The 12154-nt window shown below is 41.8% G+C and overlaps 1 protein-coding gene across 4 annotated transcripts in view; it reads left to right on the top strand.

Moving 5' to 3' along the window:
- The window catches only part of wu:fb16f03 (eukaryotic translation initiation factor 4 gamma 1), a 75826-nt gene that overhangs the window by 17984 nt on the left and 45688 nt on the right, over positions 1-12154 (top strand). For 2 of the 4 annotated variants that reach the window (XM_067451427.1, XM_067451426.1), the window contains exons 3-7: positions 156-233; positions 3592-3624; positions 4700-4720; positions 5094-5294; positions 8823-8907. In XM_067451427.1, coding sequence (XP_067307528.1) covers positions 156-233; positions 3592-3624; positions 4700-4720; positions 5094-5294; positions 8823-8907 — 418 coding nt within the window. The remainder of the gene's footprint in view (positions 1-155; positions 234-3591; positions 3625-4699; positions 4721-5093; positions 5295-8822; positions 8908-12154) is intronic. The other 2 variants (XM_067451428.1, XM_067451429.1) reach the window with 2 other exon arrangements.

Genomic DNA, 12154 nt, shown 5'->3' with positions numbered 1-12154 from the left:
CTCCTTGGAAGTAAAAACACCTCAATTTTCATTGCACCCATAAAGTTTTTAATGCTCTCCTAAATCTTTCCGCTTTTGAGCACCTTGGGGGGGAAAGTAAGTGTTGAGTCCTGCTCACAATTAAATGTTTGGCATGTGTATGTCTCCCTCTTTAGCCCAGTTATCCTGGTCCTCCCCCGGTTGTGTTTAGCACCCCTCCACCACAGATGAACCCGGCAGCCCAACCCCGACAGGTACGGCACTCCCCACTTGCTGTGGGCTACTGGTTTCCTGCTTCAGGAAGTCTTTTTTTCCTGAATCCATTGGCATTTCACTAGGGCTGCTCCCTAATAGTCAACTAAACGAGTAGTGGCTTAGTCGTGTAGAGGCTTAGCCAAGAAGTGGATTAGTCATGTAGAGGCTTAGCCGAGAAGTGGATTAGTCGAGAAGTGGCTTTAGTCGAGAAGAGGCTTAGCCGAGAAGTGGCTTTAGTCGAGAAGAGGCTTAGCCAAGAAAAGGCTTAGCCGAGAAGTGGCTTTAGTCATGTAGAGGCTTAGCCGAGAAGTGGCTTAGCCGAGAAGTGGCTTAGCCGAGAAGTGGCTTTAGACGAGAAGAGGCTTAGACGAGAAGAGGCTTAGTCGAGAAGTGGCTTTAGTCATGTAGAGGCTTAGACGAGAAGAGGCTTAGTCGAGAAGTGGCTTTAGACGAGAAGAGGCTTAGCCGAGAAGTGGCTTTAGTTGAGAAGAGGCTTAGCCGAGAAGAGGCTTAGCCGAGAAGTGGCTTAGCCGAGAAGAGGCTTAGGGCGAGAAGAGGCTTAGGGCGAGAAGAGGCTTAGGGCGAGAAGAGGCTTAGGGCGAGAAGAGGCTTAGGGCGAGAAGAGGCTTAGGGCGAGAAGAGGCTTAGGGCGAGAAGAGGCTTAGGGCGAGAAGAGGCTTAGGGCGAGAAGAGGCTTAGGGCGAGAAGAGGCTTAGGGCGAGAAGAGGCTTAGGGCGAGAAGAGGCTTTAGTCATGTAGAGGCTTAGCCGAGAAGTGGCTTAGCCGAGAAGTGGCTTAGCCGAGAAGTGGCTTAGCCGAGAAGTGGCTTAGCCGAGAAGTGGCTTAGCCGAGAAGTGGCTTAGTCGAGAAGTGGCTTTAGTCATGTAGAGGCTTAGCCGAGAAGTGGCTTAGCCGAGAAGTGGCTTAGCCGAGAAGTGGCTTAGCCGAGAAGTGGCTTAGCCGAGAAGTGGCTTAGCCGAGAAGTGGCTTTAGACGAGAAGAGGCTTTAGTCATGTAGAGGCTTAGCCGAGAAGTTGCTTAAGTCGTGTAGAGGCTTAGTCGTGTAGAGGCTTAGTCGTGTAGAGGCTTAGTCGTGTAGAGGCTTAGTCGTGTAGCGGCTTAGTCGTGTAGAGGCTTAGTCGTGTAGAGGCTTAGTCGTGTAGAGGCTTAGTCGTGTAGAGGCTTAGTCGTGTAGAGGCTTAGTCGTGTAGAGGCTTAGTCGTGTAGAGGCTTAGTCGTGTAGAGGCTTAGTCGTGTAGAGGCTTAGTCGTGTAGCGGCTTAGTCGTGTAGCGGCTTAGTCGTGTAGCGGCTTAGTCGTGTAGCGGCTTAGTCGTGTAGCGGCTTAGTCGTGTAGAGGCTTAGTCGTGTAGAGGCTTAGTCGTGTAGAGGCTTAGTCGTGTAGAGGCTTAGTCGTGTAGAGGCTTAGTCGTGTAGAGGCTTAGTCGTGTAGAGGCTTAGTCGTGTAGAGGCTTAGTCGTGTAGAGGCTTAGTCGTGTAGAGGCTTAGTCGTGTAGAGGCTTAGTCGTGTAGAGGCTTAGTCGTGTAGAGGCTTAGTCGTGTAGAGGCTTAGTCGTGTAGAGGCTTAGTCGTGTAGAGGCTTAGTCGTGTAGAGGCTTAGTCGTGTAGAGGCTTAGTCGTGTAGAGGCTTAGTCGTGTAGAGGCTTAGTCGTGTAGAGGCTTAGTCGAGAAGTGGCTTTAGTCGAGAAGTGGCTTTAGTCGAGAAGTGGCTTTAGTCGAGAAGTGGCTTTAGTCGAGAAGTGGCTTTAGTCGAGAAGTGGCTTTAGTCGAGAAGTGGCTTTAGTCGAGAAGTGGCTTTAGTCGAGAAGTGGCTTTAGTCGAGAAGTGGCTTTAGTCGAGAAGTGGCTTTAGTCGAGAAGTGGCTTTAGTCGAGAAGTGGCTTTAGTCGAGAAGTGGCTTTAGTCGAGAAGTGGCTTTAGTCGAGAAGTGGCTTTAGCCGAGAAGTGGCTTTAGCCGAGAAGTGGCTTAGCCGAGAAGTGGCTTTAGTCGAGAAGTGGCTTTAGTCGAGAAGTGGCTTTAGTCGAGAAGTGGCTTTAGTCGAGAAGTGGCTTTAGTCGAGAAGTGGCTTTAGTCATGTAGAGGCTTAGACGAGAAGAGGCTTAGTCGAGAAGTGGCTTTAGACGAGAAGAGGATTAGCCGAGAAGTGGCTTTAGTCGAGAAGAGGCTTAGCCGAGAAGTGGCTTTAGTCATGTAGAGGCTTAGCCGAGAAGTGGCTTTAGTCATGTAGAGGCTTAGCCGAGAAGAGGCTTAGCCGAGAAGAGGCTTAGCCGAGAAGAGGCTTAGCCGAGAAGAGGCTTAGCCGAGAAGAGGCTTAGCCGAGAAGTTGCTTTAGTCATGTAGAGGCTTAGCCGAGAAGTTGCTTTAGTCATGTAGAGGCTTAGCCGAGAAGTGGCTTTAGCCGAGAAGTGGCTTTAGCCGAGAAGTGGCTTTAGCCGAGAAGTGGCTTTAGCCGAGAAGTGGCTTTAGCCGAGAAGAGGCTTAGCCGAGAAGTTGCTTTAGTCATGTAGAGGCTTAGCCGAGAAGTGGCTTTAGTCATGTAGAGGCTTAGCCGAGAAGAGGCTTAGCCGAGAAGAGGCTTAGCCGAGAAGAGGCTTAGCCGAGAAGAGGCTTTAGTCGAGAAGAGGCTTAGCCGAGAAGAGGCTTTAGTCATGTAGAGGCTTAGCCGAGAAGAGGCTTAGCCGAGAAGTTGCTTTAGTCATGTAGAGGCTTAACCGAGAAGAGGCTTTAGTCATGTAGAGGCTTAGCCGAGAAGAGGCTTAGCCGAGAAGTGGCTTTAGTCATGTAGAGGCTTAGCCGAGAAGAGGCTTAGCCGAGAAGAGGCTTAGCCGAGAAGAGGCTTCGCCGAGAAGAGGCTTCGCCGAGAAGTGGCTTTAGTCATGTAGAGGCTTAGCCGAGAAGAGGCTTAGCCGTGCAATCATTTACTATATCAGCACTGCTACTGTCTTTTATAAATGAATCAAACTTAGTCAACAAGTCATAAGACAACGAGAGATCGCAAAATGAATGTCATTTAGACTTCGCATTGGTAGATCTCGCTTCAGTATTGTGGATCTCGGAGATCCCTACATAAACTTTCTAAGATTCATGGGAGTTTTGTTTAAATAGTAGTCGTTGAATAACTAGCCTGCCATATGTTTGGACAATCAGCAGCGAGTAAATATCACACAAACATGTGCAGTTGAGTTGAGATAGCCCTGCATCCTCCTGACCTCTCGTTGTGTGTGAGAGTCGTGCGACTGAGTTGCTTCTGGGAAAATGACATCTCTTCTCTGCTTTTGTGGTTGGTGTTGCTTCAGTTTCTTGACCTTTGACTTGTATGTGTGGCTTTCTCTTTCTAGTTTGCCTCAGGTCCTAGAGCTTTACCGCAACAGGTACTAACACAAACACACACACACGCGCACACACTGAACAAGACCCGAAACATCAGTTTCAAATGGAATGAATTCTGCATGGGTATTATAGCATTTATTTAATTAGTTTAATTTTAGTTTTCATTTCATTCTTTTTTTTATTTGACTTTTAGGTGTACTATTTATTAATGTTCTGAATTGGTTTTAGTGTTTATATTTTCGTTTTTATTTTTTGTGTAAATTTTAGTACTTTTGTTGCGTATTTTTGTCATTTATTTAAGGTTTTAGTGTTTGTTCATTGTGAATTAGTTACAACTTTAATATTTTCTGTTTTATATTTAACTAGTATTCTGTATGTTTTATATTCTGTAATATTTAACTAGTTTTTATATTATTTTTAGGTTTTAGTCTTTATTAAAAAAAAATCGGATTTCATTTTAGTGCAAGTTTAGTTTGTGTATTTATTTTTTATTTTTCATGATTTTTAATTCATTATTAATACTTTGACTAAGTTTGGTTTAAATATTTTCATTTTAATTTAGGTTTTAGTAATTTGTGTTTTTGTCATTTATGTTTGTTTTAGTAAGTATTCATATTTTGAATCGGTTTTCATTTTCATATTTTCTCATTCGACTTTAAGTTTTAGTAATTTGTTGTGTTTTTTTGTCAGCTTTATTAGTTTTAGGCTTTTTTAAATGTCTGGTTTTTATAAAAAATGTATTTACATTTTAATACCTCAACAGTTTTGCTTAGCAAGTTAGTTAAACTCCTGACATGTTCATATCTAGCTACCAGATTAATAACACATCTGATTTAATGATGGAAAGTCTATCAGGCTTTGGAGAGGTTTATTGCCAGGACAGGAACTGTAGAGTGTCTGCCTGTTTGTTTAGAGTATGTTTCTGGCCCTTGTGTCATCTCATCAGTGCTAAAATGCTTAGTTTGTTTGCATGCTGTTCCTTTAACTCTCTGTGCTGGTGGGTAACACACACTCTTCATCTCTCTCTCTCTCTCTCTCTTTCTCTCTCTCTCGCTCTTTTGCTGTGTGTGTGTGTGTGTGTGTGTGTGTGTGTGTGTGTGTTTGGTGCTGCTGAAGGGAGGATTCAGGTCATTGCAGGTAATGCTTACATATTTTTCTTCCCCTTTGCTAAAATCTTTCTTTAAAGTCAGTGTGAAACGCTGTTCAAAACCCATTTTTCGTCGTAATATGACGTTTTCAAATTAAACCGCATATTCAACTGTATTATCATCGATGAATTGAAAAAATGACCATCGTTCGGGTTAAATGGGGCTGAGAAGAGCTTTTATCATTGCAGACAAAGTTTAAGGATATCTAATGCGGCACATGCTTATTTTTTTTAATAGTGTCCCAATTTGAATTGCGGTTAGTTGTGTGTGAACAGAAACACTGGATCTGCTGATGTCATTATAACTTCAGTGCCGTGTTCATTTCTTAAAATGGTCAATCTTTTGTTGTTTTCTCATTTCAGCCGTACTATACCAGCCGGCCCACCTTACCCCCCAATTCTGGGCGTGTCCCACCAAGCTCCGCCCCTCGGCCCATCCCTCCCCAGCACGGAGCCCGCCCCCCACATGTGTTCCAGCCCGGCCCCTCCCAGATGATGATGATTCCCCAGCAGCAAATCAGCTTCCCGAATTCACAAGGCACGGCTTACTATATACCTGGCCAGGTAAATCACACGCAATCCATAATGTAACACACCTGAATAGAAAGAATTTCAGGAGAAATTATGAACGGAAAAATGCAAATTTTAAACGCAATATCACAAATCCCATGGTGCAGTTCAGAGTTGTGGACGCTACTTTAAATCTCACTTGTAATTTAGTTGAGATTTAGTTAAACAGTGAATTTTGAAGTGATCTTGTCTTGAAAACTCAGAGATGTGGATTCAGACGTAAATTAAATCACCACACGACCTTATGTTGGTCTAAAAACAGGAGGTAATTCGGCTGGGTATTTTTACGCGGGTGGTGGGAGAAAAACACTGACATTCTGGATTCAGATGGCAATAAAATCTCAAACTAGCCCATCAATGATGAAAACGCCTTATGGCCGAATAGTGTGGCCTGAACGAGCCTGTACACTCTAAAAATGGCTGGGTTAAAAACAACACAATTGGCAACTCAGCGCTGGGTAAATATTGGACAGAACACATGCTGGGTTAAATTAACCCAGGGGCATTTAACCCAGCAGGCTGGGCTGTTGAGAACACCCCAAATGTAGTCAATTTTTACCATTAATGGATTTGCTATTCTGGGTTATTCTTGCTGGGTTGTTCTTAACATTTCTCCTGTGCATTGGCCTACTGTAAAACTAGACAATCATGAAAGAACAAATGAAGAATGCATGTTTAGACTGTTAAAACAATCGTTTTTATTGCTTGACAAATGGTACAATACACAAATGTGTTGAAAAATTGGAAATATATTCTGTCAATTTATTCACTTTTAAATCGAACTTTTATTTTGACGGGTTGCCGTGACCTTTGAGTGTCTGTGTTCATGAATCATGATATGATTTTCTCAAATGAAACTGTAAATTCTCATGTCCCCAACTCTAAATAATGCTGGGTTAAGACTGTTGGGTAATTTTTGTTGGTTTATTTGATTATATTTTAAACACCATTGGGTAGTTTCACATTTGCAGTCGTTGGGTTAAACCTGCTGGGTCAATGCTTGGTTGATTCTACCCAGCGCTTGGTTGTTTCACGAGCTTCCTGCCCGGATTCGTCTAAATTCGCCAAACTGTCATTTTGAGGACAACGCAAAAGGCAAAGCCACTGGTTGCAGATGTTTTAAGATAAGTTCATATAATCATTTTAATTAGCATAATTATAGTTTTCTTCTTCGCGGCAACAGTTCTTAAGCTTACATGACTTAAGACGACAAAAGTTTTACCTCAGAACCCGATGCACGTTACTGACTCGTGTTAGTTCAGGTCGGCACGTGAGACGATAGATTAATACAGTTTGTGATTACACAGAACCATGATCCGCTTACGAAAATTAACCATGGTTCTATGTAGGGATGTCACAAGTACCGGTACTTCGGTAAGTACATACTGAAATGTTAAAAATGTGACGATAGTGTCTGTACAGCATCGACTCACAAGTAGACTATATTCGGTCCCGCAGCTGCGTTCAGTCGCGTCACGCAGGGCTCCAGACTGTAGCCGAATATATACCAGTGTCTGTGTATATTAAATACTATTTAAATATTACTCTACCATGTTTTGCATCTCTGTGTGAATGACGGGGGCGCGTGCGCACACGTACACACGCGCCACACGCTCGCTGTCTTTTTAGCCTCTGCCGTGTCACTGAGGACATGAGAATTCACCGTTTCAATTGAGAAAATCATATCATGATTCATGAACACAGACACTCAAAGGTCACGGCAACCCGTCAAAATAAAAGTTTGATTTAAAAGTGAATAAATTGACAGAATATATTTCCAATTTTTCAACACATTTGTGTGCTGTACCATTTGTCAAGCAATAAAAACGATTGTTTTAACAGTCTAAACATGCATTCTTCATTTGTTCTTTCATGATTGTCTAGTTTTACAGTAGGCCAATGCACAGGAGAAATGTTAAGAACAACCCAGCAAGAATAACCCAGAATAGCAAATCCATTAATGGTAAAAATTGACTACATTTTGGGTTTCCTCAACAGCCCAGCCTGCTGGGTTAAAATGCCCCTGGGTTAATTTAACCCAGCATGTGTTCTGTCCAATATTTACCCAGCGCTGAGTTGCCAATTGGGTTGTTTTTAACCCAGCCATTTTTAGAGTGTGACACGGCAGAGGCTAAAAAGACAGCGAGCGTGTGGCGCGTGTGTACGTGTGCGCACGCGCCCCCGTCATTCACACAGAGATGCAAAACATGGTAGAGTAATATTTAAATAGTATCTAATATACACAGACACTGGTATATATTCGGCTACAGTCTGGAGCCCTGCGTGACGCGACTGAACGCGGCTGCGGGACCGAATATAGTCTACTTGTGAGTCGATGCTGTACAGACACTATCGTCACATTTTTAACATTTCAGTATGTACTTACCGAAGTACCGGTACTTGTGACATCCCTACATAGAACCATGGTTAATTTTCGTAAGCGGATCATGGTTCTGTGTAATCACAAACTGTATTAATCTATCGTCTCACGTGCCGACCTGAACTAACACGAGTCAGTAACGTGCATCGGATTCTGAGGTAAAACTTTTGTCGTCTTAAGTCAAGTAAGCTTAAGAACTGTTGCCGCGAAGAAGAAAACTATAATTATGCTAATTAAAATGATTATATGAACTTATCTTAAAACATCTGCAACCAGTGGCTTTGCCTTTTGCGTTGTCCTCAAAATGACAGTTTGGCGAATTTAGACGAATCTGGGCGGGAAGCTCGTGAAACAACCAAGCATTGACCCAGCAGGTTTAACCCAACGACTGGAAATTTGAAACTACCCAATGGTGTTTAAAATGTGATCAAATAAACCAACAAAAATGACCCAACAGTCTTAACCCAGCATTTTGAGTTAAAAAACAACCCAGCATTATTTAGAGTGTAGCTGTGTTTATACTGCGTGTAAACATTTCACTTTTATTTCCCTGTATTTTATTACATTAATGTAATGATAAAATGTGACAGCCTACGCAAATTATCCTTTTCTCTCTCTTTCTCAAAAACCTAATCTAATTTTTTTTTTAAACCATGTTTCAGCAAATGTTTTCCATTACTAAAACAATAGTGTTACGATCAAAGTGCGTACTGACGGTTAACCGGTTAATTATGAGCATGCCTGGTTTTAGTTGAGTATAATAACACTGCACTTTCTTTCTTTCTTTTTTCTTCTTTACTTATTTACGGTTCTTTATTACATTTATTTACATTCTGCTCAAATGTGTTACACACACACACACACACACACACACACACACACACACACACACACACACACTCTCTCTCTCTCTTCAGTGTATTGATTCTGCTGACAACCCCTCCCCTTTTTAAACTCTGTCCCGGTCAGCTGACCATCTGTACCGTTCCTAATTGTGCAACACTAAAAAGGGGGGAGGGTTGTTGGGCAGAGAGAAAAATGGCCTGAAATCGGGTTTGAAACCTTCAAATGGTGAGTGTGTGTGTGTTTTTGATGAGTCAGTGCAGTAACACACAAACCCTCTCTCTGTGTTTCTCTGTCAGTACCGTCCCTCATACGTGACCCCTCCGCAGTATCAGGTGGCCGGTTCTCCTGGTTTCTACCCCGGCACGAGCCCGGCTGATTACGGTATGTACGGGGGTGTGAGTGTGTGTGTGTGTGTTCCACTGATTTTGTTGTTGACTGAAAACAGTTTGAAAACAAAATGAATCTTGTTGTTGTTGTTGTCGTCGTCGTCGTGGTAACCTTGGCAAATTGTTCTAAAATCGATGTCACGAGCCTCAGCACATTAACATAAGTCCGCCCACATTTACGCATCAACACTTATTCAGAAGTCTGAGCTCATTAATATATAGACGTCTTAAAGGTACAGTGACCCAAATAATCGTCTGATTGTAAAGAGAGGCTGACAGGTAGATTTCCAGCAGTCGTTTCTCCCTTTGTTCTGTATTTCTTTTGTTTGCTTGTCATTCTTTATCTTATTGTGTTGTTTACCGCTCTTTCTTTATTTATTTACTTTCATTTCATTTTATGACTTCTTTTATTATTCGTTCTTTCTGTGTATTTACGTTTATTCCTTTCTTTCACTCGTTCTTTCTTTCTTTCTTTTTTCTTTTCTTTTATTAATTTATTATTTGTTCTTAATTTCCATTTATAAATTTCAATTTCTTCTTTTTATCTTTCTTTTTCATTGTTCTTTTGTTTTGCTCTTCAGTTCTTTATTTAATTGTATTAATTAATTTATTATTTGTTCTTTCTTTGTGTGTATTTAACTTTCTTCCCATCTTTCTTTCTTTTTATCACTTTATTTACTGTTCTTTATTTATTTATTTATTTGTTATTTGTTCTTTATTTCTAATTATATATTTACGTTTCTTTCCTTTTTTATCTCTATTTATTTTATTAATTATTAATTTATTTGTTCTTTTTATGCATTTAAGTTTCTTTCTTTCACTTTCTTTCTTTATTTACTGCTCTCTATTTATTTTCTTTAATTTAATCAATTTATTCTTTATTTATATATTTAAATTTCTTTCCATTTTTATCTATGTATTTCTTGTTCTTTATTTATATTTATTTATTTTATTTTATTAATACATTTTTCTTTCATTGTTATTAATTAATTTATTTGACTTGATTTATGTTATGCTATGATATGCCAATATTTATTTTATACATTTTTTTGTTCTTTTTATGCATTTAAGTTTCTTTTTCTTTCTTTCTTTACAGTTTTTTTCTTTATTTTCTTTAATTTAATGTATTCTTTGTTCTTTATTTCTATTTATATATTAATTTATTTCCATTGCCTATTTTTTTCTTTCTTTATTTATGTATGTAATGATCTGTCCCAGCCTCTCTCATATCTCTGTTTATAGAGTTATTCTCATGTGTATATCGGCTGCCTCCTGTCCTGTGGTTGGCGCTGTCAGAAATGTCAAAAGTGACCTTTTGTGTGTGTGTGTGTGTGTGTGTGTGTGTGTGTGTGTAGGGTTGTTTTAAGTGTCCTAAAGGGCCTGAGCTCTGTCTCTCAGCGCTCCCTCACTCTCTGGTTGTGGAAGTGATGTGTCTGGGAGGAGCTGGGTGTTATTTTAGTCAAACCCCCACCGGCGGCACACGCTTAGCAGATCAAATCTCTCTCACGTACACACCCGCCCTCCTCCGTCCCTCTTCAGTGTGTCGCTCACGACACCCAGAGGACTTGCTGACCTGTGGCGCCACAGAGAGACAGAGAGACAGAGAGACAGACAGACAGACAGACAGACAGACAGACAGAGAGACAGACAGACAGACAGACAGACAGACAGACAGACAGACAGAGAGACAGACAGACAGAGAGACAGACAGACAGAGAGACAGACAGAGAGACAGACAGACAGAGAGACAGACAGACAGAGAGAGAGACAGACAGACAGACAGACAGAGAGAGAGAGAGAGAATTGTTATACATCACTCCATATGCCCCGCCCACTGGTGTTCAGTCTCTTAATGTCTATGTGTCATTAGTTTCTCTGTTCAGACTTCAGAAGATCCCAGCGGCGGAAACGAGTGCATGGTTCATTTTAATGGCCTCCCGGATCGTGTCGGAGGATTATATGTTTGTTCTGAGCATTTGACTGTAAATTACAGTTTTAGTTGGATGTTTTTAATAGCAAGTGGGCTTTGATACTGATACCTATGCAATGACGATAGCCAATCAAACAGTGGGTGTTTACTGACAAGCCTTAAAGGAGCCACGCCTTTAAAACTGATCATTTCAGAAAGAAGGTTGAAAATAGTCGTTTTTCCACACACACACACACACACACACACACATCCTGAAGGAACATATTAAAATAATAAAATCCATGTCATGACTCCTTTAATCCTTATTTTTGGTGTCGTGATCACTATAACCTGCTGTGGTGTGGATGTGAGCTGCTGTATTTAATATCACACAGGGTTGGACTGAAAAGAAAGGAAGTAATAACGGCCGAATGTTTGTGTTTGGCTGAGCTGTGCGGTTAAGGACATTAAAACGGCTCTATTGTACAGACCACCAGTGTGTAGATGAGAGCAGTGAGTTTCCTGAGGGTGTGCAGTTCAAATATACATTTGGACAGATTGCGTGTGAGTGTGTGTGTGAGTGTGAGTGTGTGTGTGAGTGTGTGTGTGAGTGTGTGTGTGTGAGTGTGTGTGTGAGAGTGTGTGAGAGTGTGTGTGAGTGAGAGTGAGAGTGAGTGAGAGTGTGTGAGAGTGAGAGTGAGTGAGTGTGAGAGAGAGTGAGTGTGAGAGAGAGTGAGTGTGAGAGAGAGTGAGTGTGAGAGAGAGTGAGTGTGAGAGAGAGTGAGTGTGAGAGAGAGTGAGTGTGAGAGAGAGTGAGTGTGAGAGAGAGTGAGTGTGAGAGAGTGAGTGTGAGAGAGAGTGAGTGTGAGAGAGAGTGAGTGTGAGAGAGAGTGAGTGTGAGAGAGAGTGAGTGTGAGAGAGTGAGTGAGTGTGAGAGAGTGAGTGAGTGTGAGAGAGTGAGTGAGTGTGAGAGAGAGTGAGTGTGAGAGAGTGAGTGAGTGTGAGAGTGAGTGAGTGTGAGTGAGTGAGTGAGTGTGTGTGTGTGAGTGAGTGAGTGAGTGTGTGTGTGTGTGTGAGTGAGTGAGTGAGTGTGTGTGTGTGAGTGAGTGAGTGAGTGTGTGTGTGTGAGAGAGTGAGTGAGTGTGTGTGTGTGAGAGAGTGAGTGAGTGTGTGTGTGTGAGAGAGTGAGTGAGTGTGTGTGTGTGAGAGAGTGAGTGAGTGTGTGTGTGTGAGAGAGTGAGTGAGTGTGTGTGTGTGAGAGAGTGAGTGAGTGTGTGTGTGTGTGAGAGAGTGAGTGAGTGTGTGTGTGTGAGAGAGTGAGTGAGTGTGTGTG

This window comes from Pseudorasbora parva, chromosome 8 (assembly GCF_024679245.1).
Source record: "Pseudorasbora parva isolate DD20220531a chromosome 8, ASM2467924v1, whole genome shotgun sequence".
Classification (NCBI taxonomy): domain Eukaryota; kingdom Metazoa; phylum Chordata; class Actinopteri; order Cypriniformes; family Gobionidae; genus Pseudorasbora; species Pseudorasbora parva.
This window is presented reverse-complemented; position numbering and strand designations above follow the sequence as displayed.